At 38.4% G+C, this 25,004-nt stretch overlaps 1 protein-coding gene and 1 non-coding gene across 2 annotated transcripts; both read left to right on the top strand.

Moving 5' to 3' along the window:
- Window positions 1-7,297: 7,297 nt before the first annotated feature.
- LOC145787015 (U6 spliceosomal RNA) lies at window positions 7,298-7,404 on the top strand. The gene has a single exon (XR_014291343.1). It is a non-coding gene; the product is annotated as a U6 spliceosomal RNA (small nuclear RNA).
- A 4,193-nt stretch (window positions 7,405-11,597) lies between these two features.
- On the top strand, window positions 11,598-25,004 carry LOC145786784 (intelectin-like protein). Its single transcript, XM_082598526.1, has 9 exons — window positions 11,598-11,688; window positions 12,165-12,323; window positions 17,245-17,327; window positions 17,957-18,095; window positions 18,245-18,336; window positions 21,833-21,992; window positions 22,157-22,331; window positions 23,251-23,363; window positions 24,016-25,004. Exons 1-9 carry the CDS (start codon window positions 11,637-11,639, stop codon window positions 24,117-24,119), a joined length of 1,077 nt encoding a protein of 358 aa, XP_082454652.1. The 5' UTR covers window positions 11,598-11,636; the 3' UTR covers window positions 24,120-25,004.

Raw genomic sequence — 25,004 nt, 5'->3', positions numbered from 1 at the left:
TTTTTGCGCCTTCAGTTTACCTCCTTGTTTAGATGGAGTGAATGTAGGAAAGAAATCTTCTCGAGTTAGAAACACCAGTAAAAACCCCACGGAAGGATATCTCCTTTCTCGGTAAAATTCTGAAAATCGTGGCCTAGCCCAACAACCTAACCTTTACTACTCCAGATTGGCGAGTTTTTTGACTAAAATAAACTTTTATCTATGGAGTATGGATGCACTTTATATGAGAATGCTTTTCTCTATCCAAAGGGCAAGACTAGCTATCCGACCACTGCGTTCTTCAACCCAATAAGGGATTAAATTTTCTTTAAAACCCTAAGCAAAAAATGTTGGCTACCTTTTTTAAATTTTCTGCGGAGTAGGTTCTTTAAAAAAATGCGGAGTTGATTTTCTGCTCTCTCCACAACCGTAGCTTTTGCATAAGGTTTAGTAATTCTTTTTTTATATAGCCTACTAATGGAAAATTTGCCAAAGGCTTGGGCAAAAAAATGGAACAAAGCACATTAAGAAAGCTTTTGCAGCAGTATTTGTGTTTCGTAGACAAGGAGTTCCCAACCTGGGGGCCATAGCCCCCTAGTGGGCTATCCTTTTCAAGGGGGCCATGGAAAAATTTGAAAAATCATAATCTTTTTTATCATCTCTAAGTCCACTCCAACACTATATAACAAAAGAAATAAATTAAAATTTAAAAAAATGCCGGAACATTTTGCCCAAATTTTTATGAAATGGTCTTTACCGGTTACTGTATAAACAAGTTTTTTATAAATAAAATGACGTTTCTTAATTTTTTCAAAAGGTTGAAAAAAATAGGGAGGCCATTGATTTTTCAAAGGGGCTGCCGTGTAAAAAAGGTTGGGAACCTCTGTCGTAGACCTACAAGTATTTTATTGAAGATCTTGAGGTTTTCACCAGGTTAAATATATGCGTGCAAATATTTACTTTTCAAAAAATAGTTTTAGATGTTCACAGTCCTTTGACTGATAGTGATAGCAATGCAGAAAAAGAAACCATTTCAGATCTAAATTCTAAGCTACAGGGAAGTTGCGCAATAAAAAAAGAGTGAAAGTTTGTGCATGGAATACACTAAAATTTTCCTGTGCCATGTCACTTAATTAGCCTCAAGGTCGAAGAAGTGCCCAAGTGGACCTGTAGGCTAAGTGATGAGATTTTTTTTTTAATTTGGAAGTCCTGCTAGTTTTGCATACTTGTTAAGAGAGAGAGAGAGAGAGATATTGTTTATTTGCCTTTCTAATACGACTCGATATAAAGAAACACAATTACATACAAATCAAAATATGGCAATAGAAAGGTCTGGCAGCACCGAACAACCTTGCGGTTAACCAGTCAAGGTGCTGCCTGTCATCAGTCATCTTACATTGCAGCATCAGACATTATAACTGTATCAATAAAATATAATGATGGATGGAACAGTAGCTTCGAAATCGAATTGTATATATAAGGTTTTGTAGAATATTGAATCAAGACCAGCTGGGAAAACATGAGCATATAATGAATCATATCGTTTAAGAACACAAATACGAGGTTACATGAGATAAAATAATTTAACTGAACGATTTTAACGATTTAATAAGAACTTAACAAGGTAATTTTATAAAGTTTTTTAAACAAAGCTAGGTGTTTGCTTTTAATACATTCATCCAATTCACTCCACAATTTAGTACCCCGATGTGTCAGAAGATTGTGTGCCACGGATTTGTTTATTTGTGGAAGAAAATACTTCATTTTATTTAGTTGTCGAGTGTTGTGCGAGTGAATATTATCAAGTTTTATAAAACGATCTTGCAATACAGGCGGTAGATTATTATTGGAAACTTTATGCATAAATTTTGCAATTTCGAGTTTGTAAATATCTTCACGTTGTAAAATATTCAAAGATTTGTATAAGCTAGTGACGTGACTGAATTTTGTACTTCTAGTGATTGCGCGAATAATATTATTGTGTCTTACGTCAACTTCCTTGATTAGTGTTTTACCTGCAGTACCCCATATAGTAATACCGTATTGAACACGACTATATACCAGACTATAATATAACATAAGCAATGTTTCCTCTAACACATAGTTACGAAGGCGATAAAAAATTCCGGAATATCGAGCCAACTGCAGCGACAAATGTTTAATGTGTGAGGACCAGGTTAGATTTTCATCGACATGGATTCCCAGGTACTTAACTGTTTTCATTCTTTCAATCACTGTTTGGTTTATACACAACCTGAAATTAGTTTCAACAGTACGCTTAGGTACTTTGTTTATTAAAATGTAGCTTGTTTTAGAGTAGTTTAAAGAGAGTTTGTTTCTTCGTAGCCAAGCATCAATTTTTTGTAGTTCAGTATTGGTTTCTGTTTGTAAAGATTCCAAGTCTTCACCACGTAAAGCTAGATATGTGTCATCCGCAAAAAGCACGGTAGAAAATTTAGACATTAAAGGAAGATCGTTAATATACATTAGGAAGAGAAGGGGTCCCAATGTTGAACCCTGAGGGACTCCACAAAGGATTTTTTGCAAGCTTGAAGCAGAATTAGACACTTTGGTATATTGGTATCGATTAGTAAGATAACTTTTCATCAGCTCAAGAGCAGTGCCACGTATTCCGTAGCAATGTTGAAGTTTATTTGTCAGTATGTTGTGGTCAACTGTATCAAATGCCTTTGACAAGTCAAGGAATATGCAACAGGTATAGAAATTTTTGTTCACATTGTTTAACAGATCGTCATACAGCGTGCTTATTGCCATTGCAGTGGATGTATTTTGACGAAATCCAAATTGTTGAGCACTCAAAAGGTGGAATTTTTCTAGATATGTGTAAATTCTAGTGTGAAGAAGTTTTTCAAATATTTTACTAAATGGAGATAGCAGTGATATTGGTCGATAGTTGGTGGAATTATGAGGATCACCTTTTTTATAAACCGGAATAACCTCAGCAATTTTTAAGGCATCAGGGAACACTCCAGTAGTGACGCACAAATTAAATAGTTTACTTAGGAAGAAAGAGATCACAGGGCTGGCATATTTTATAAATTTAGTTTCACAGTCAGATTTCCTTGTTGACTTTTTGTCTTTCAAATTAGAGATTAACTTATATATTTCTTCTGGACTTGCGGGATCAAGAAAAAGAGAGTTTTTGACACTGTCTGGAGACGGAGTTATATTACGCTGGTCTTTTGATTGTTTAATTGTTTTTGCCATGTTTGGCCCGATGTTAACAAAAAAATTGTTTAGTTCCTCTGCTATGTCTTTTGGAGACGTCAGAGGTTTGCCATTTGTAGTAATTACTTTAGAGGGCATTGTTGCTTTTTTCTTTTTGATACTGGATAATTCATAAATACTTTTCCATATTTTGTTGGAATCGTTTTTGTTTTCTGTTAGGGTGTTGTGATAATATTTACGTTTAGCAGCCTCGATAGTACGGTTTAGTAGATTACGGTAAGTTTTATATCGTTCATGCATTGCATGCTCAAATTTTTTATGTAGACGCTTAAACATGGAATTTTTCGTTTTAATTGATTTTAGCAGTCCCCGACTGATCCACGGTTTAAGCTTGAGGCGCTTTTCTTTACGGGTAGCTTTTCTGTAAGGGGCATGATTGTTTACTACTTCAGAGAAAATGCTTTCAAATTTATCAAAGCATTCATGCACTGAAAGATCGTTGAGATTATTATTATAATTGAGTTTACGGTCTAATTCGTCAATGTAAAGTTCAAGATTAAAGTTATGCATGTCACGAACATAGTATACATAGTCATTATTCATTGTTTTTATTGGAGTCTGTATCAGGGTAAATACAGGAAAATGATCAGAGAGATCACTCACAAGGATGCCACTTAACATCTGGTTGTTTATGTCCGACGTATAAATATGATCAAGTAATGTTTTAGAGTTCGGCGTTAATCTAGTAGGTTGATTAATAAGGCACTTGCAAGAGAAACTTAAAAGCATATTTGCATACCTGCGATACGAATCGTTTGTTAATATTTGACACAAATCAATATTAAGATCACCTAATACATAAAATGGGCTTTTCTTACAAGTTAAAGTTTGAAAAATATCTGATAAAGCTTCGCAAAAGTTGTCTACATCTTGCACAGTGTACACAGGGTGACGATAAGTTACACCAATCGTTACGTGGTAATTTCCCGTTTCTACGTTTACCCACAAACTTTCAGAGTTTGGTAAGTTTGGATCAAATTGTTTCCAAATTGAAAATTCAAGAGTGTCCTTAATGTACAAACCCACTCCACCAGCTTTGGTTGAACTATCAGAGTGGATAAAAGCGTAACCGCTGATTCCAATATTGGTGCAAATTTGATCTTTAGTTAGTTTCGTTTCGGTGATAGCAATGATATCAGGTCGTTGTTTGAATTCAGATAAATAGTTAACCAGTTTATCAATATTTTTTTGTAGACTTCTAATATTGATGTGTAATAAAAATAAAGCATCGAATTTTTTTAGAACAAGGTTATTGTTTAATAAGTTGGTGTCCCAGTACTTGCTGTCATTGAAAAAAGCATCGAATTGCCCGAATTCGTTTGACGTATTGCCAGAGGAAGCAAGCGATGCGTTTAAATCGATTCTACATTCAGGATTAAGTGTGCCATCTTGACTTAGAGTTTCACACAAATCAAAGTTGTCGTTAGGATTGCAAATGAACGTGGCTGGTTGACTTGAACGCAAAAATTCAAGAGGATTATAATCAATCGAGCTAGACATGAGCAAGCAATTTCAGACGCATTCCTAGAACAACACATTAGTTCAGGGCTAGTCGCTTTCTATTTCGGTGTCAGAGGCAGTTTCCAATGAAGTATTTACGTTTAGTAGCAAAGGTTGATAATTTAGCTTATTAAAGTCAATGTCAATTCCAACCTTAAACAAATCATCATAACTATTAATATGCAGCCATTGTCCAGTACCTTCATCTTTTCCATCTTTTACCGGTCCTGCTTTTTTAGCCGATCTTTTCATACGAATTCTTCCATTGATGGTGTGCGCTAGAACAAATTTACCGTCGCAATGATTTTTTACATATGAAAGCAGTTTGGATTTTAAAGTGGTTAGGTCTTCTGTGATAAAGGCATTGTTGAAATCGTGGTTTGCCTTCAGGTTTTTCTTCGCTCTAATTATTTCATTCCGTTTTTTGCAGTTGGAGAAGCGAACGATGATCGCTCTAGGCTTGCCTCCTGAGCGCTGTTTCCCAAGGCGATGCGCTCGCTGAATTTCATTCTCGTTCAAACTAACGTGTAGTGTTTTTGCAATTTTTAATATTGTTTCTACTCCATCGTCACTGTTAGAATTGGTTTCAGTTACTCCATGGATTCGTAAGTTTTCACGTCTGCCGTATTGTTCTAATTCATCAGTCTTTGCAATGTTTAGGTTCAAGGCTTGTTTTAGTTTCAAATTTTCCTCATTCAGTAGTTTTAGATGGCTTTTGCTCTCTTTGAGTTCCTTTTTTATAATTTTAATTTCTTTAGCTAAACTTTTTACTGTATTGTTTATTTCTTTAAGTTCTTGTCGGTCTTCTTCGCTGAAATTGGTTGAAATTTTCTTGCCAGATGGCATCTTGATGGCGCACAAAAAAAAAAACACGTCCGTTCGCTGGAATGACAGATCGAGAATGGGGACGTTAAGACGTTGCATCATTGACACATTCCCAGTTATCGAGATAGGAAAGTTTCCGCTTGGTGAAGTGTTCTAAATTATTGCGTCGACATAGTAGCTTGTTCTGTTCTGAGAGCTGTTCTGTAGCCTAGATTACTTATAAGGTTTGGTTAGGTTTTTGAATCTTTATCCTCGGACTGACAAAGCCTTGATAGGTTATTCCTGGTAGTTTCGCATACTTGCAGAGGTTCTTGACGCAGGGCCGGTTACCGAAATTGACGGAGTGAAGTTTCCGATTGTTGAAGTGTTGTTGCCAGGAAATTATTTCATCCATAATGTGCCGCTGAATGGAGAGCAGTCCTTAGAAATGCGTTGCTCAAGCGCACACCCCGAGAGTCAAACCAGCGCCGCTTGATCTTGAAGCTTTTTAGTTCACGAAGTCACAAGCTAACTAACTGAGCTATCGGGGCGGACTTAAGCACATACCCTTGCAGTTAAACAAGAGTTTCTTGATCTAGCCGTTTCATCGATCAAGTTGTGGGACGCTTAATTATCTAACTGAGCTGTCGTGGCGAATGTGCAGAGAAGGTTACAAGTCCTTACACGTAGCTGTCGTTGTCTTTGCATGTGTTTTTTTTTGTATATAGGCCATTGTTACTTGCAGTGGAGTTGGAGGGATTTTGGTGTGTCCGGAGTCGGTGAGTTATAAACCGAGGAGTGGTATATTTTGTCGCTCGACTCCACATCCCTGGTTAATTACACCACAAACACAGGAATGTTTGAATTTTTATTTGCATCAACAAAACAGCTTAGATTTGTCGTAGCTTACCAAGAGCAACATAGCACAATCCCAAAAACGGTTTTTGTCGTTTTTTGTGCAACAAATTTTAAGTTTAGAAAAACTAGGACTAATAACATGCTAGCGGTAGCCTAAATTCAATATAGCCTAATAATTACAATTTCTAGGCTTTTACAAATTCAATACGCTACATCAGGGGTCACCAACCTTTTTTGCATACGGGCCACTTTGGCACTAAGGAGAGCTGTGGCGGGCCGCACTAATAAAATGTTAGGTAGGTTGACTCTCATGCTAGAAAAGAACGCATTTCGTACCTAGTATCCAGCGTTACATGTTCTTCATAATTATGTTAGAATACCGCAGCAACAAAATTAATCGAACAACGCTACTGCCAGGCCAAGCTCCTTTTACAACGCTTTTGACTTTTTTAACAATGCCTAATAAACGAGGCCACTTGTTTTGCGCACTTATAGCGAGGCGAGCGGTTTCATTATAATATTTATCGCCAAGCAAGAATGGTGTTGTCACTTCGCTTCACAAAAGATATCTTGCAATTAACAGTTTCAGTAAACAAAGAAATGTTTGACACATCGCAATACAGGCAACAATATTGACCTGCAAACATATCAGCGAAAAATAGGCTCCAATAACTGGGAAAAAGAAACCAGGCACCATAAAACAAACGCTTGTGGAAATCACCAGAAAAATCGTAATTCTATCGTAATTCATGAACACTTTGAACAGTCTTCCCTCTAAAAAAGCAATGAGTTGGTTTTTCATCCTTTTTGTGAGAGTCTATAAAACCGTCTTTCTTTTATTATAGACAACTGTCACTTGCGGTGCTTATCAGCGTGGCAAGAATGTGTTGATTAACAACATTTTGCAGTACTTGCTTTGGCAGTACATATACTAAAATTGGAACGATACAGAGAACATTAGCATGGCCCTTGCGCAAGGATGACACGCAAAATCGTAAAGCGTTCCATATTTAAAAAAAAAATTTGCAGTAGGCCTAGCCTACTAAGCTAAATATTTTCATAATACAATCAGAAAACGTCTTTAAATTTATATATAATATTTTGCCAATTTATTATAAATTAAGTTGGCACACCGACCTATTTTGCCAACAAAAACTTGCATAAAGAGAACACTGCTCGTGAAACACAATAACGGTGAAACGCACACTAGTGTTTAAATGACATTTGCAAAGTTAAAATAAGCAACCCTATGCTCACAGACAATTTAGAAATTCGAAAACACACGTTTTAATCAACCACTGGGACAATGTGGAACTTTAAGCAACCCCCACCTAGAACTATGATCTGATTAGTAGGTCAGTGGAATCGTATGCAAAGCGAAAATACGCTTCCCGGAAAGTATGTTTTGCCTTCGTGCTCTTTAACTCCTCAAGAAAAGTATTTTTGGTTATAGCCTACTTGTATGCTGATGCCTTCCGCGGGCCGCAGCGATACAGCGTGGCGGGCCGCATGCGGCCCGCGGGCCACCATTTGGTGACCCCTGCGCTACATTATTACTGAATGGTTTTGAAAACTTTTTCACTCACGATCGCTTTTACAAGTTTGCGGGCTTGGTAGGCTAATTCTTTGAAAGGGGGCAGTATTTAAAAATATTGGGAGCCCCCGATAGGCTACTAGTCACTGACCATATTTTGTTTTTAGACTCAGGTCTAAGTTTATGCAAGAGTTTGGTCATGGTTAAATGTGTACCAAATTGCTTAATTGGTTAGCCTACCTCTTTGAACATTTTCATTTAGCCTAATAACGAGCTTTTGCGGATGCTCGGCTGAGAACAGCGCAGGAAAGGCAGTCTTGCTCTTTATGACTTTTGTCTTCACATTTATTGTTTTGTTCATGCTGTTTCACCCTACTCCCTTAAACGAGCACTCGACTAAAATCAAGTCACCCATTCGTGCCAGCCGGTCAACTAATTCTGCTTAACGAAGCTGACAAACAAGATGTCTCTGCGGTTAATTGGGCGGACAATAATGGAATTCAAGCACCAACAGACTTCACTCATTCACTCCCTATGCCAACACCCGTCCCAGGCTCGTAACCAGCCGGGGGCCAGAGGGGTCTCGCCCCCCCCCCCCCCCTGGCAAAATCTCAACATTCTCGAGCAACAGCTACAATTTATTATAATGATTCAATTTTTTCGGCCCCCCCCCCTCTAAAAAAAGGTGGCTCCCCTTGCTCTGCGGTCTGGCTACGGCCCTGACCCGGCCTGACGCTGCCAAGACAGGTGTGGGTGCGCCTAAATCATCTCCGTGCGGCGTCGGGATTTTCCGCTTTACAGTGCACCAATGGGAAATGGCTTCTTCTCTTGTGAATGTGGTGCTGAGGAACAGACTGCAGAGCAAATCATCAACGACTACAAAATCTTCAGCCGGCCTAACGGAGAACGGAGTGGAAGGTCTGCCTGTCTTGGGTGATGAAATCAAAGACTGGCTGCTGTCTAGCAGCCTTCCAGTGTACTTCGGCAACATCGTGAATCTGGGGTGGTAAAATGATAGCTCCTCGGCCCCAGATGCTTACACGACGATGACGACGACCGTGGGTAGGTGGCGCACACGAGTTAAAAATAAATTTTACTGTGGTTTAATGCTCACCGGAGTTTGAACAACATGGCAAGAGAATAGGTTAAGTAGTTGAAAAAAGTTTAGTTAGGCAGTTGGCTAATGTTCAAGGAACTGAAAATCAAAGTTATTGGTGCACTTGAAACATTGAAAGAAGCCAGTTCAGCTATACTAGGCCTACAACTTGCACTTACGACGTGCGCGTCACATTGCAACTTTGTCTCAGTGACGAGCAGCTACGTTGTAGGTAGTTGTGTATTTTCGTATTTAAAAAATTTAGTGGTTAAAAATACGACAAGGTTTTATTGGCATCTCACAGTCATAAATATGTCACTTCATGAGCTTAGCCAATAGGCCTATAGATCAGTGGTTAAAACACAATCACCTGAATGTATATTCAGTCAAGTTTGAAAACTTGTAGGCTATAATTTTATGATAAAGCTTTTGTCACTGTAAAGACACTTTTTCAGCATCTCATTTAAATAGAATCATGATGTTGCAGCAGTTCATCGCATTTTCTTCTATATTGGATCATCACGCGCCTGGCGTTAGCTCGAACATCAATGCTCTTTTTTGGACCAGAAATAGAATAAATTGGAATGGTACAGCATCACGATCCTGTTGCTTTCGAAAACTAATTGATTTAAATGACTGACAGTTCTTCAAGTTGCTGAAAAGTTAAAAATGATTTGATATATTATGAATCAGGGTAGACGTAGACTTGTTGCTGAAAAAGTCCCATCGAAAAAGAGAAGAGTATTTTAAGCATAACAGACCAAAGTTTAAACAACAAACATGAGTATCTGAGACATCTCTCCAGAGTCTAAACTACTTCGACAGAACAAAGGCTATGGAAAGCTGTTTCAAATTTAACAGCAAGGTTAATTTTCTTCACAAATAAAGCTGTTGACATACGGAACCCCTTTTGGTATATCAACCACCAGTAGCGTAGCCAGGAATTTTGAAAGGGGGGGGTTTTGACCACCCAGCGGCGGGGGGTCTGGGGGGGCCTCCCCCAGAAAATTTTGAAAAATTACTTTGAATTTGGTGCATTCTGAGAGCATTTTCAACAAAAATGTGGGTACGAATATTCCTGTAAAATGGTGCTGTCCGGTAGCATAGCAAAAGGATAAAATCATGTTTTCTTCTGCATTTTTCGGAAATAAAGCTTAGTCTCTGTGTTTTCTTGTTGCTAATTCCTGGCGGAGATGTTTGGTATTGGCAAAACTCGCTCTTTTAATGCAATTTTGTTTAAAATTAGGCAATTTTTTTTTAGACTGAAAGCATCATTCTCAATATCGTGACGTCATACGCGTGCCAAAGGGGGGGTTGTAACCCCCAAAACCCCCCCCCTTGGCTACGCCACTGTCAACCACGTAGCTAATGTCGATTAAACCAGTGCGCGGACTTCTTCTTTTCGCAGTACGCTAGTTCAGATTCAAATGTTCAATTTTTAGATGGAAAATATCAAGGATGAAAGGGATAGAAGATTTGGATGATAGGATGGAAGTCAACCGGGAAAAACTAACCAATCTTGTGGTGAAAGCTATTCACCTTTTAGACTACATCGCAAATTTACTGTCAAAAGTTATGCAATAAAAAGTAGATATTAGGCTACCAGACTAGTTGATGGAGACCGAACATGACGTCATTGTTTAAATGTAGTAGCGCAGTTTCGTCGGAAAGAATAGTCCGAAAATCTTCAACAGTTACTGTACATTTGTAGCAAGCAGGGATGTGGAGTGGCAGTCGTGGACTCGGAAGGATTTTGGCGTGTCCGGAGTCGGCCAGTTTTAAACCGATTAGTATTAGTCGAAGTCGTGTATTTTTCGACGGCTTCACAGCCCTAGTTCCAAGGGCACTCAGAAGTGTTTACAAAGTTTGCTACTGATATGTAACTAACCAGCTTTATCACTGCGTTGTAAGAGAACATTACCAATGATGTTTCTTTAGGAATTTTTAAGAAGTTGATGTCTTAGCCTAACAAGCAAACATGTTTATCCCCTTTAAACCACTTTAGTGAAGATGAAATGTTTGTGACGTCACTTAAACGTTATAGGATAGTGACGTCACAAGAACATAAGACCGACCGCTCTCTTGTTAAAACTCACCAGTTGTTTAACGTTTGTATAATGTGTGACCAAATTCGATCTTGTCCTTAATCCTTTTACCATACAGGATTTAAAAGCATCATCCCAACTTCAAGCATGAGAGAGAGGAAGAGAGGAAGAGAGGAAGAGAGGAAGAGAGGAAGAGAGAGAGAGAGCGAGAGAGAGAGAAGCCTTTTATTTTGTCTGTTGCGAAAAATAGCATACGGTACAAATATATTCAACAACAGACAGGAAGCAGCGAAAGACTATATTAGTCATCGATGATCAAAGAAACATAGAAGAAACGTAGCATAATGTAACATACAAACGTTGGGTTACTAATATCACAGAAACGTTACTACAGCATGATAAGTCCCAATGCTTAAAAGGAATGACATTGCAACATGAATGCTGCGTGCCAGTGATGGCTACTGGTGCTTATAAAACAGTGGCATAAAAAACATTATACGCCAAGATCGCTTAATCAAGAAGTGATTTTCAGGAAACAATATTACTGGAATAACATAAGCTGCTGGTTGAAATGTCAGAATTCACCGTGAATCCCAAAGCTTTATTTGGTGATGCATCTTCTGGTAAGTTAACAACAAGAATCCGTCAAGTTTTCTTTTTTTTGTCATACACCTCTAATTTTCAAATGTAGCCTAACTACTTTTTTCTTTACAACCATCGATGTCTCAACTCTTAGCGTTTGCAGTTGACCAACAAATTTTACAAATCACCATTCACTGGCTTCGTTTTTAGAGAATAGCTAGGGTCAAGGATCACAAGCAGTGGCGTAACTAGGGAATGTGCCGCCGGGGCGGATTCAGATTTTGCCGCCCCTTCAAGAAAAAGCATGTGAAAATGAATTTTATCAGATTATAATCATAATCAAAAATCGTAGTCTGAAAGTGCCGCCCCCAGACGTGCCGCCCGGGGCGGTCCGCCCCCTCCCACCCCCTAGCTACGCCACTGAATTCACAAGAAACCACTTCAGTGAAAGAATATGCGGTACATTTGTTAAATCACTTCAATTGCTTCAATGTATTACCGATGTTATATTTTACAGATAATTTGGCAGCGGATGGAAACACGGGCTTGGCTCAGTACAAATCAGAAACGAAGGTTTGGAAAGCCATCGGAATTTTGTCGTCTTTGATTGCCGCTATCGGACTAGTACTTGCAATATTCGGTTTCGTACAATCTAATGTTGTCACTCAGAGTGCAGGTATGACAAAAACCACAAGAGATTTAAATCAGTGATTCTTAACTTTTGTGCCAATCTGCCAAAAAATTGGCTTTGTCTGTTTAGTTTGCTCCATGAAGTCACGTGCCCACTAAAAATCGAAAAAAAACATGTGATTTTTTTCGGTTTGTACAAACTTTTCTCGCTCGCTTTGCTCCTCGCTCAATCACATTTCATTGACTTTGTGGATTTAACTTAAAAAAAAATGATTTTAATTGGATGAATTGAGTCAAATACAAAGTGTGATTCTCAGGCGAAAAAACAGATCATTGGAGCTCAAAATAATCAAAAAGTAACCAAAACAAGGTAAAAATTTGGATCTCCAAATTTACATTGTTCATTTCACTAAGAACTGTTGGGTCATTTAGATTAGATCCTAACAAACACAGATTTCACAATGGCAAAAAGACGCAAGGAAACATAAAAAGCCCCAGACGCGACAGCTACTATAAAAAGAATGATTGCTGTTTAAACGTTTTGTCAATCTGATGTTTGTAAAATCCAAAAAGTTTTTTTATTGACATAGCCTACCTACATTGCTATATACAACAGCCTCTAGAATTAACGAGCACGGGCAGGTATCCAACATAAAAAATAAGAAAGCCACAAATCCAAGACAAAGTCCCATTAGACCAATGGCTATCACCAAATATTTTATTTCCGGAGGAGCGAGTATTTGCTTCTGCCTTGGTTTGCTGATTTCTTACCGTAGTACAGCATCTTTAAATTTTGCTTCCGTGACTTATATTATTATAATCAATAGGCTACAAATATCATATGAAGTTTTTAATGTAAAATGTTTTTTTTTGTGTAATGTTGGGGTGCTGGGGTTTAATTAAATTCAATGGTGATGTATATAAAGCAGAGTTTTTTTAACGTGGGTACGTGAACCAGTTAGATGTTGGTGGATGAATTCTAAGGGTTCCAAAAAGACCGTAAAAAAATTATTGTATATATTAGCGAATAAATGGATAAAAAAAAGAATCAATTGAAATAACTTCTGTTCTGAAAACCAACTAAGCATCAGTGCATCTCAGGTGGGTTTCATCAACTACCATAACCTCCTATTTGGAATCTTAGTTTGGCATACCCAATCATCCCACTTCAGTCGGTAAATGGAATAGTGTGCCATGGTCTGACGTATTTTTGAAACACTCTAGTCACGTGACCTACTGCAGCACAAAGAACTTCCCAACCGCAAGTTGCATCGTTCTGAGCAGTTTAGCTGCAACGCTTGCGAGAGCGGTCTCTTCTGTTGTATCAATTGTTGCATCAGAGTACCGGTTATCCGTTGTGGCAAAAATGTCACTGCTTTTCATGAATGATCTTTATCAATACTTGTGTTTGCGGGTTTTTTTTTTCATTGCAAAAAATAACATGAAATGAAAGAGCCAAATCAGTGGCTCTCAAATGAAAGCCACTTGGATCACTCAAGGAAGGATTTGTTATTCTCTGGAAAAAATCATTACAGAAAGGACTTGGGGAAAAAAGTTAAATAAAAAACTCAAGCTTAGTTACGTATTCCTTCTAATTTTTGATATGAAAGATTTCTCAGATTGTGTCACAAGGGAGTTCGCGCAAACCCAAAACTACAATTGGGGTTCATATTAAAAAAGTAAAAAAACCTTGTATAAAGTAATGTTTACGACTACGAGCCTATTCTAAGATTTAAGGTCATGTTTACTTAAAATTTCCAAGCACATTTTACGTGCCCATTCTGCCATTACAACCACTCAAACTTTACTTTAGAATACTAGGTTACAATTGCAACGGGTGAATGACTACAGCGTTGTTTTGAGTTTTGACTACGGGTTTCTCCACTTACTGTTATAACTCGTGCCAAGCCAGGGGCGCCGGAACGATTTTTGACTGGGGGGCAAGATTACGAAAAAAGGGCACTTTTGTTTACTAAAAGGCCAATTTTTTTTCAAGTTTTAAGATAAGATATAGCGATACTGCTAATCTATCAGCTCACTATGTATTGAGTAATGATAGCCTACAAGTGTCCGGCATACAAAGAAGGGCATCATGCTATGTTATAATGATGTAACCTACTGTCAAGCCTTAAAGAAGCCTGCGGCCATGGCCGCTTAGTAATGCTTGAATGACCGCCGGTGCTACCTCCTCAATCGGCCAAGTTTGGCCGCCGGTCTCTTCTAGCCAATTATTTAATTTCGCTATAGAATGATCGTGGATTAACTGTCGAAAATATGCAGTATCAAAGAGTGACGCAAAATTAGGTCAGCGCGCCATAATCGCCACTGTTGCATTGTACGAGAATATTTGTTATTGATGGAATGTATCCATCTGCGATTACCAGCGCTGTCAGTCTTGTTTGTAATTCCCGACGTTTATTTTAACAAAGTCTTAATCCGAAGTGCTAATTTACATCGGCTGGCAATATTGTCGTTTTTATGTCGATTCGATGTTGTCGGACATTGAATCGTTGTTAAAAAGGAGAACTGGGTTAGTTGACATCCGAGGGGAAAACATTTTTTGATCATATTTTGCAAAAATCATGCTTCGTTTAGTAATGTCTTTCACATCATTGAAATACTTATTTTATTACCTTGCCGTCATCGTCAACACATGTCGAACGTTGTTTTTCGTTGCTAAAACGAATTCTAGGGGAGTGGCAAACTTCTTTAAATCAGCCACATTGGAGACACTCGTGCGAGTGTCGTTAGATGGTCCCGCAGTACTGGATTACAATTCCGATAAAGCAGTTATTGCGTGGTGCAACGATTCTATTGTAGGACGTCGCACGTCGCCCAGGCAGGCCCGTAACTAGCTTGGAGCACCAGGGGGGGGCAAAAAGTATTCCAGAGGGGGCCCAACTTTTACCTTCCGTATCATGTACGAAAACGACGTTTGTACACAATGTGGTGTATCTACGCAAAAACATTAATCGTAATACAGCGTTTACATTAGCATAGATTATTATCATAGAAACAGCAGCGTAAACTGGCATTATAGAGTCAATTACATACTGTAGCGCAGTTATAATGACGACAGCATAGAAATTAAGAAACAAAATCATTTTTAAAACATCCGGTCAGGATCCGACCATCAACTAGCAATAAAATGGTTAAAAATTGGCATAGAAACCGCAGTGAAATAAAAATTTATGATTTTGTAGTTGGCTCTTTTGTTAGTTAATCCTTTCATGAACTTTGAGTTTGTTTTAGTTTATTTGCATTTTCCTCTAATGCGCTGTATAAATCACACAAAATATACATAGAAAATAGGCGTTCAACTATGATCAAATAGGGCTGCAGCCGCTGCACCTGTCACTCATCGTTTTGTAAATAATTGTACAATGTGTAACCTACCGTACATTGCACCTCTTTTTCTCTAGTGCAGAATCAACAATCATCTCTTCAAGATCAATCTTTTAAGGATAATATTGAGAATGTATTTCGCACCATCAGTGAAATATATCCTCGCCATAGATAGGTTAGGTCCTACCTTAACAGAAGGCGTTGGTAGATTTCACTGGGTCTATAACAAAAACGTCCAGGTCTATTTTCTCGGTCATTTTCTTTTGAAACCCCAACAGAACCAAGTTTGCCTGTCTCGTCTGGAACATAGACCTGCGTGTAGGTTTGTCTATCTGAGATAAGACCGAGAAGCCACTCTCACAAACCGCACTACTGGACCCAAATGATGCCATAGTAGCAGCAAGTTTATATACATTCGGGAATGCCAGTCGTTGATTGTACAGTTCTTTCAGTAGGCTAATATATTGGAATTTTGCAACTTCCACACGGTCATGTAGGAACTGTTTTATTGCGACTTGCAATTCTACCTCTGCTAGAATATCTATCTTCAGTTGCGTATATGGGCCTAGTGGAATGAGCGATTTACGGTCCAAGCAGTTATTATGTTTTCTTGAAAAGGCACGAACAGATGAGTAAAACCATAAATTGTCAGTAAATTTGAGTTTCATCTCCAAAACAATGTCCTCTATCACAGCATACATCAGTAACTTTCTCAGATCCCTTTCCTCTTCCATTCCTACAGCAACTAGTAGGCTAGGCTAACTCTTCCATCACCAGGAAATCACAAATCAGTAAGGCGTGTATTTGGCAGTCAACTTTCTGCACTGTATTCTGGAGACTGATCGACTATCACACTGCTTAGCTCAGTTGGAAACTGGTGTACTCTGGATCTAACCAACAATAAATCTCGAGTTTGTCTAACACAACATTCGACCACACCATTAAACACACAATGTTTACAATTAAACAACACAAGAACATCGGGTATAAAACTGAAAAGTCAGCGAACAAAGCTAATTAACATCATTTCTTTCCAGGGGGCCAACATTTTTGTTGGGGGGGCTTCGCCCCCCCTGCGCCCAGGCCCAGACTTCAACAACGCTAAGTGATCATTTTAGCATTGTTGCAAGTTTAATTCTATTTACTTGTGATATCGTTATTTTTATTTTGGCCTCCAAGCACGCAAATTTGGCTGCCGAGAAGGAGCTCCCGGTAGGCCACGATGGCTGCCGAAAAAAAAAACGAGTTTTAAGGGTGTTGCAAAATTTTTTGCCGTAAATATTATTTTGAGGCAAAAATAAAAGATTATAATTAGGCTAAAAGCGAATAGCAGAAATTGTTATATTGCAAAATGTGCAGTAGCTTACATGACTTTATAAGGGCACTATTGCCCCCCTGCCCCTCCATCTGCAGAAAAATTAAGGGCAGGGGGGCATCCGCCCCCCCTGCCCCCCGCTTCCGGCGCCCCTGTGCCAAGCACAGTGAAAACCTAAAATATGTTCATCTCTTTTGACCGTTATTAAATTTTAGCGCAAGTCTGTAGGATAAACAATATAGTCTTACGATAATAATTAGTTACAATTTGCACTGCTCCACATTTTCAAAATGCTTGTTTTTTGTAGGTGGTGTGAAGGCATGTCGATTTCTTCGCGGAAACACAGGAATTTACTATATTCAGTCAGATCCTAAACTCAACCGCTTTCCAGTAAGAATTGATACCGCACCATGCAATGTAAAAATGTTTCAAATCTGGATGTAAAATCTAGAACTGTTTTAAAACTTTTGAAGTGTTGTGGACTACTGTAGGCTACTTTAGGTTCTTACGGTCATTTGGGGTCTCAAGTTTTCAATCTAGGCTCCGGTCTTGACACCATAAAAATTCTGACATATTGTAGGCTACAAATATGCAGTCTGCCAGTCTGGGTGTTTATAAACAAATAAACTTATAAGCGTGGCTGGATTTACTCTACTTCACCATTCTCACTGTCATTAGCAAAGCTTTCTGATGTATAGCCTATACACTAACGTTGATCACATACTTGATGCCTGGGATTTGTGAAGCTGACTCCTTAATAAGGTGTGAACAAGCCCAGATTCTGTTTTTTGATTGATTGATTGATTTTTTTGATTGATTGATTTTATTTCGTTGTAGGTAAATATAATACAATAAATACAGCAATAAAAAAGGAATTTCCAGCAACGGGAATCTGCGAAGAGACCATGGGTCTTCGAGTCAAGCAGATACCCCAGATTCTAATAGAAGTTCTATTAGAATCTGGGGTATTTAACAGTGTAAATCAACAACTACTTATCTCATGAATTTACCACACGCAGGTTTACTGTGATATGGACACTGATGGTGGAGGCTGGACATTAGTGGCTGCCGTCCACGAAAACAATGTCGTTGGAAATTGTAATGCAGGGGACAGATGGTACAACGAACAAGGATTCACATCAACGCCAGATTTAATTGGTAATTTCATTTTTAGACTAGCCTACTCAAGCCTTTTCCATAGCAAATTATACTGCTAGGCTGGTGTTGTAGTCTACTAGAACCGATAAAAATTGCTGGTGCTTTTACCAATATCTTAAAAACAAAAACTTCGATTGATTTTTGTTCAGGAAACCAAAATTGGAGAAACTTGAATATCTTTGGATCACTATCATCCTTAACTAATGATGACTACAAAAACATAGCCTACCACGCAGCGGAGGTGAGATGAATTAATTTAACAATGTTTTCTTATTATGATTTATCAGCCAATATTTCAGATCTAGTTCGTTTTTAAATAGAAAAAAGTTTTAGACATGAAAATAGTAAGTTATGCTTTCGTTTCCTAGTAATTAGGCTACATCTGTTGTCACCTAGTAGCATATCTTGTCATTAGGAAATGAGTTAGAGCGGAAAAAACTAACAAGTTCATATTCTGTTTTTTTACAATGTTTCCAAAAAAAAGAACAAACTTAGTCCTACTTAGAAATACGCAGAGGAAGCAATATGGGCTGTGCATTTGCTAAAGAACAAAAGTTAAAAAGAAGTAAAAAATCAAGTTCAAAATACACAGACAATTCATGAACCACCAATTGCTCACTAAGATGTCAAACATTCTTTCTTTGACAACCTTTAGAAATCTCGCTCCCCAGCTAACATACCCTAATCGGGCCGGTATAGGGCCAATGCGGTGTTATATCGAGTCCCTTTATTGGCACGATACAGTAATCTATACAGGCCCGGTAAGAAAGTGCATACAAGTTTTATACTGGACCGATACAGTATTACTACAGTTGCCGGCACGATGCCATTACCCAACCGGTATTTGTACCTTTACCATACCCTAATTGGGCCGGTATAGGGCCAATGCGGTGTTATATCGGGTCCCTTTGTGGTACGAACCGAAGATAAGGTTGTTTGGTCTGAACTTTGTGGTACGAACTTGTAAGAACGGATGTTATGACGTAACCACTGGTAAGAACCCTAAGAACGAACTTGGTATCGAACCCTCCGACTTAGGACGGGTTCTGTACGAACGAGTGATGCTAATAGGTATGTTAATGTATTAAATCTAAGTACGAACCTTAGTTAGAAACTACAAGCTTACGTATTATGTAACTTGGTTTACTTATAAAAACCAACAAATAAATATTTTTTCATTTGTGGTCTGTAAAGAGTGATTTTTTTAAGTAATCTTCAACAGTTCAGTGTTCGATTCCCATGACTGAGGTTTTTTTTTAATCAATTTGACTAATGATAATGTGGTCTGTGTTCGATTCCCACGCCTGTTGCTTTTTTTTTAAATCGATTTTACTAATGATAATGTGCTCTGTGTTCAATTCCCATGTCTGATGTTTTCTTTTTTTAAATCGATTTTATTCATGATAATGTGCTTTGTATTCAATTCCCATGTCTGATGTTTTCTTTTTTTAAATCGATTTTATTCACGATAATGTGCTCTGTGTTCGATTCCCATGTCTGAGTTTTTTTTTAAAGCAATAAAAATGTAAAATTTTATATGTTAGATGTCCTGTTTTTCAGTTGGTGTGCATACATAATCACAGTGGTTGCAATGACTACAAGATATAGAAAAGACTTTGAAACATAACCAGTTTATTTTATTAATGCACAAAGCAACCTTTTAACCTGAAATTAAAACGATGTGGTATTGAAACAAGCAAGTGAATCTAAAAAACAAGCCCAAAACAGCCAAATCAACACAAAAACAAGCCCAATAATTTGCAACCAAACTGTAGCTACAGTGTACAATGTTGCCTTTATCAAACTGTACTGTGCCAATATCGGCTGTACTGTGCCAACACCTTACCAAGCTGTACTGTACCATTGCAACACCGGATTGCTATTATAAACTGTAGGCCTACAGGTTTGCCTTTACCACACAGTACGGTGCCAACACCGGATTACCCTTACACAAACTGTACACTTTTGCCGTTACACAAACTGTACACTTTTGCCTTTACCACACAGTAATGTGCCAATACCGGATTACCCTTACACAAACTGTACAGTTTTACCATTACCAAACTGTACTGTGCCAATACCGGATTGCCTTTACATAAACTGTACAGTTTTGCCTTTACCAAACTGTACTGTGCCAGTACTGGATTGCCCTTACACAAACTGTACAGTTTTGCCATTACCAAACTGTACTGTGCCAGTACTGGATTGCCCTTACACAAACTGTACAGTTTTGCCATTACCAAACTGTACTGTGCCAATACCGGATTGCCTTTACACAAACTGTACAGTTTTGCCGTTACCAAACTGTACTGTGCCAATACCGCATTGCCCTTACACAAACTGTACAGTTTTGCCCTTACAACATTGTATCGGCCCGATACAGGCTTTGTATCAGACAAACTGTACCATTTTGCCGATACAATACTGTACGTTGCCGGTATTGGCCCGATACAGTGCAAACGTTACCGATACACCCGATACACGCCAATACAAATACAGTATTGGCCCAATACTGTGATGTTTGCGGGATCCCAAGCAAAATTGCTTGCCTTGGTTTCTTTTCTATTTGCGTTTAAAACGTTAAAAACACCATACCAGCCGCACGAAAAGTTAAATTACACTTACAAGTAAGTGATGGATTGTTTTTGGAAATATTATCACAAAATTGTGTTCAAAAAATAAAGATTTAACAATTTAACTATTTTAAACAACCAACCAATTCTACAAGACGAAAAAAATTGATTTTGTTTTAATAAAAATGTTTAGGGTTGCTTTCGTTCTTTTTTCTCTACACAGGGACGTGACCACGGGGAGGGCTTGGGGAAATTTATCTTGCCTCCCTCCCAAAAATATGTAAAATAAGGCCGGCTAATTTTTATCCTACCTCAATATTTTTCTATATACTGCATAATTTTGAAAGAAACTTGGATTGAGGATACTTTGGGTCTATCTAAACAACATATCTCTGAAACAAGTTTCTAAGTATAAGGAGTTGTTAAATATTAAAAAACTAAAACAAAATCACAAGCGGGTCTTATTAGATGCATGTGTTGTGAATAAGGCCCGGTTTGAATTTGCACTAAAAGTGGTAGAAAGGGTAAACTTTCACAATACCAACACCACAAAACAACGACAGCACAGGCACAGAACTAATAAGTAGCCTAAATACACAGAGACAACTATTTCCTCCCCTCACCATGCTCCATTTTTTCAAAGCGACATGGTGTTTTTAGATGTGGTAGGGATGATAAAGTATTTTGATACCGAAATTATGATATTTCCATTGTAATGACAAATTGGATTAATGGTGTAACAAGAATTGTTTGGGTCACTCAAGTCTTTGACTCTCACTTTCTTAACCAGGGGTGCACTACGGTACAATTTTCCTACTCCATGGGCCAAATTAATAACACCACTCATTTTCAGTCCCACCAAACTTTAACTTTCCGTAACTCAAAAAGTTCTGAACTTTAGGCTGTGAAACTTCACCAGTCAGTCTCAACCATAGCAGCAATCGGAGCTTCCACATTTGTTTAAAAGATTTGTAAGAACGGAGATCTCGGGGGTGGGCCTTATTACTGACCGGGCCTTATTAGCTGCAGGTACCTTACTAATGTAGTTTATGTTAAATGACGTTTGCCTCCCCCCCAATAGTTGATTTTCCCCCCTACAATTTTTTTTCTAGCTACGTTTCTGTCTCTATAACTTATTAATTGCTTTCAAACTTTTTTTATTAGGGAAAAAACGTGATGGTGTGGCACGTTCCCAACAACACTCCGCTCTCAATGGTATCTTCAAAGGCTTTCTTGAAATATTACACAACCAACGGATTTCTTGCAGACTATGGCGGAACATTGAAAAACCTCTATTCTGACTACTTTCCGTTAAGCCATGCAGGTATTTCCAGGCTGATTGTGAATACAGACGATCATGACAACACGCATAATTAATTTGAAAAGATTTTTGTGTTTTGCTTTTTAACAAGTCCTAAAACTGCAAACGGTAAAACGGTAGATATGTTTCACTCATTTAGAATGCTGTTAAGCACGACATTGTTTCAGGTTCATCTCGTTTCTTCGAGCTTTTGGCACCTCCGGTCAAGTACGAAATCGGCAACAACAAAACTATAATGGCGGGCATACCTGAAAGCCTTAAGCAATACGTACTGCCAGGCTTTTTGCAGTTTCGAGCCTTTGATAGCAGAGGATTTGCAAACGCTCTTTGCCCCGGAATCAAGTAAGACTGAAACCATAGGCTACCGGCATCTCTACAAATTCTATAGCCTACCTGTTTCACAAATCAAGTAGAAATACTTATCAAACAAATATTAACAGAATGCTGCTCAAGTTACAACTACATCAGTAGGCTATATTGTAGCCTATAGTCAGTGGCGGATCCAGAATGGGGCAATTGGGGAGATCATCCCCCTAAAACACAAAAAAGTAGCTTTATGCATTTTGTATTTGCAAGGTTGGATTTTATGCAGCAATTAACTGCACATCATTGTATTTTGTTGAAATCAACTTCTAAAGTTACTTGCTGGATCCGTCCTTTATTGTAATTTGGGTACTGACACAAAACTGCAACCGGTGCGGAGACACCACTAAGAGTAGCCTATGTGGTGCTTTTTGGGAATATGGAGTTACCCCTTTATTCTCATGACTCCGTCTGCTCTGGCCCAGAGCAATAGTACCTGTCACCGTCCCAGATATAGGTTAAATACCCGGAAAAGGTTTGGCTCTTGTAGGTGCGATATGTAAGCGTACCGTACTGCAATGCACTCGCCCTAACATATCCAAACCAAGCCCACAGCACTGGTTAAAATGCTCCCGTGCTTCCGGGAAAGGTTTTTAAACCAGAAGCTAAGAAGGAAAGTCTGATATAAAACCTACAGCTTGGGGACCTCACAGACCTCGTCTGAGTATGCTGAGCCAGAGCAGACGAACTTTGTGTTTAAAGGGTGAGTCCAGAATTGCGCACACTGTACTTCACTTTAAAACTCCATAGCCCGGGCACAAGTTCACTTTACGTCTTAGCCATAATGGTGAGTGCAAGATGAAAGCGAAATCCATTTCACTCTTACAAGGCCGTTGAAAAGAAGCAACACGATATTCAAGCCACGCCTACTGTACTTGAAATTTTTAATAATGTGCAGAATATCGCAAGGAAACTCTGCTCGGGTGTGCATTGGTGGAGGTGCTACAGCTGGAGAAACCACCAGTGGAGGCACAACACGAGTGATCAGAAGCCATTGCGGGGATTTTCCAGGTAAGAAAATAATTTTACATTATTTGCAACAAAACCTATCAATTTTGTTATTATTTTGCTACAAAGGTTTGTTTTGTTTACTTATATAGGCTAGCTGAAAAGCGCAAGTCGATTCGATAAGAAATATTATTAAAATACTGTAGGCCTATATAAACTGCAGGAAAAATGTGCTATATTGCATTTGGTTTGGTTTTGAATCTTTATCTTCGGACTGACAAAGCCTTGATAGGGATTCCTGGTAGTTTCGCATACTTGTAGAGGCTTTGACGCAGGCCGGTTACCGAGATTGACAGAGTGAAATTTCCGATTGTTGAAGTCTTGTTGCCGGAAAATTATTCCATTCACTCGGTGCCGCTGAATCGAGAGCGGTCCTTAGAATGCGTTGCTCAGGCTCACACCACGAGACTCAAACCAGTGCCGTTTGATCTTGAAGCTTCTTCATTTACGAATTCAGGCGCTAACCAACTGAGCTATCGGGGCGGACCAATTTTTAATTGACTACATTCAAGCAATCAAAACCAGCGAAGAACTCTGCCACAAAATACAAAAGCATAGCCTATTAACAAGATTCCTTTTCGTACCCGATGTTGGTTTTTACAATCGTGTTCCGACATGTTGTTGTGTTGTTCCTTAAGCAGCGACATTTTGACAGGTTGGTATGGAAACATTCGGGATCAAGGGACAGAGGATGCTCCATCTCGGACAGGAAAATCCTTGAAGGACATTAACTCCAGCATTTTTATATTTGTCAGATAACTAATTGGCCATAAACACTTCAAGCCACCAGATGCAGTTTCACTTGCATGATGATAACAGTTTTTTTTTTTTCTTGTGGTGAAACGTAGTTGGTCAGTTCACAATCAGCCTATACCTTGTTTTCAATTTGAAGTTTTTAGCGTGTATTTGTTTATGATGAAATTTCAAATACTTTATTCCACTGGCACTAGTATCTGGAACGTCTCAGTTTTTCATCATAAACTTGCTAGATGGCCTTCACAACATCTTTTCGTTTCCATTCATCATCACCATCCATTTTTCCCTCCATATTTTGCTTTTCACATTTATGTGATAGGCAACTTTTTTCCTTTAAATAGCACCGACATTTTCATCGTTCTCAGTCTACTGTTACGTAGTTAAAACGGCTATTTGTCCAAGTACCAAAACATTCAGTTACTGTACTCTTCAGTTAGCCTACTGTACCCCAGTTCAGTTCATTTACTTGTTGCATGCTATTGAACATCGCTTCCGTAAAGTAACCAGGCTTCGGGCAATGTGAATTGAACTTGATCATTTCAAAACTGCTAGCAATAGCGTTGCCTATAGCCTACAATCTTAAAGCAGTAATGTTGGTTAAATTTTGGAAATCTTTGGCTACTGCATTAGGCCGCAAGTGTTATATTTATGACTCTATACAACAACATTAATTTGACAAATTATTCTTTGATTTTTGGAAACATCGACTTAAAGTTGACATTGAATTCTTTGTCTCCATATCATGCACAGAATCCTTAAGTGTTAATTATTCGTTGCTGTTTCTTGTACAGTGTTGATGAGTTTCAAACTTTATTAAATCGGTTATGTACTTGATGTAAACATTTGTGACAAGCGGAGGCTATAGAAAGGTTCTCTTCTGGCCCAGAG

Source organism: Aplidium turbinatum, chromosome 17, assembly GCF_918807975.1.
Source record: "Aplidium turbinatum chromosome 17, kaAplTurb1.1, whole genome shotgun sequence".
NCBI lineage: Eukaryota > Metazoa > Chordata > Ascidiacea > Aplousobranchia > Polyclinidae > Aplidium > Aplidium turbinatum.
The sequence above is the reverse complement of the archived record's forward strand: the minus strand, read 5'-3'. Positions and strand labels throughout refer to the sequence as shown.

Excerpts from the sequence above, each read along its gene's own strand:
- LOC145786784 (XM_082598526.1), top strand. The coding sequence starts at position 11,637 with ATGTCAGAATTCACCGTGAATCCCAAAGCTTTATTTGGTGATGCATCT. Across the intron at positions 21,993-22,156 it reads CTTTCCGTTAAGCCATGCAG|GTTCATCTCGTTTCTTCGAG; the intron begins GTATTTCCAGGC and ends ACATTGTTTCAG. Across the intron at positions 22,332-23,250 it reads GCTCTTTGCCCCGGAATCAA|AATATCGCAAGGAAACTCTG; the intron begins GTAAGACTGAAA and ends AATAATGTGCAG.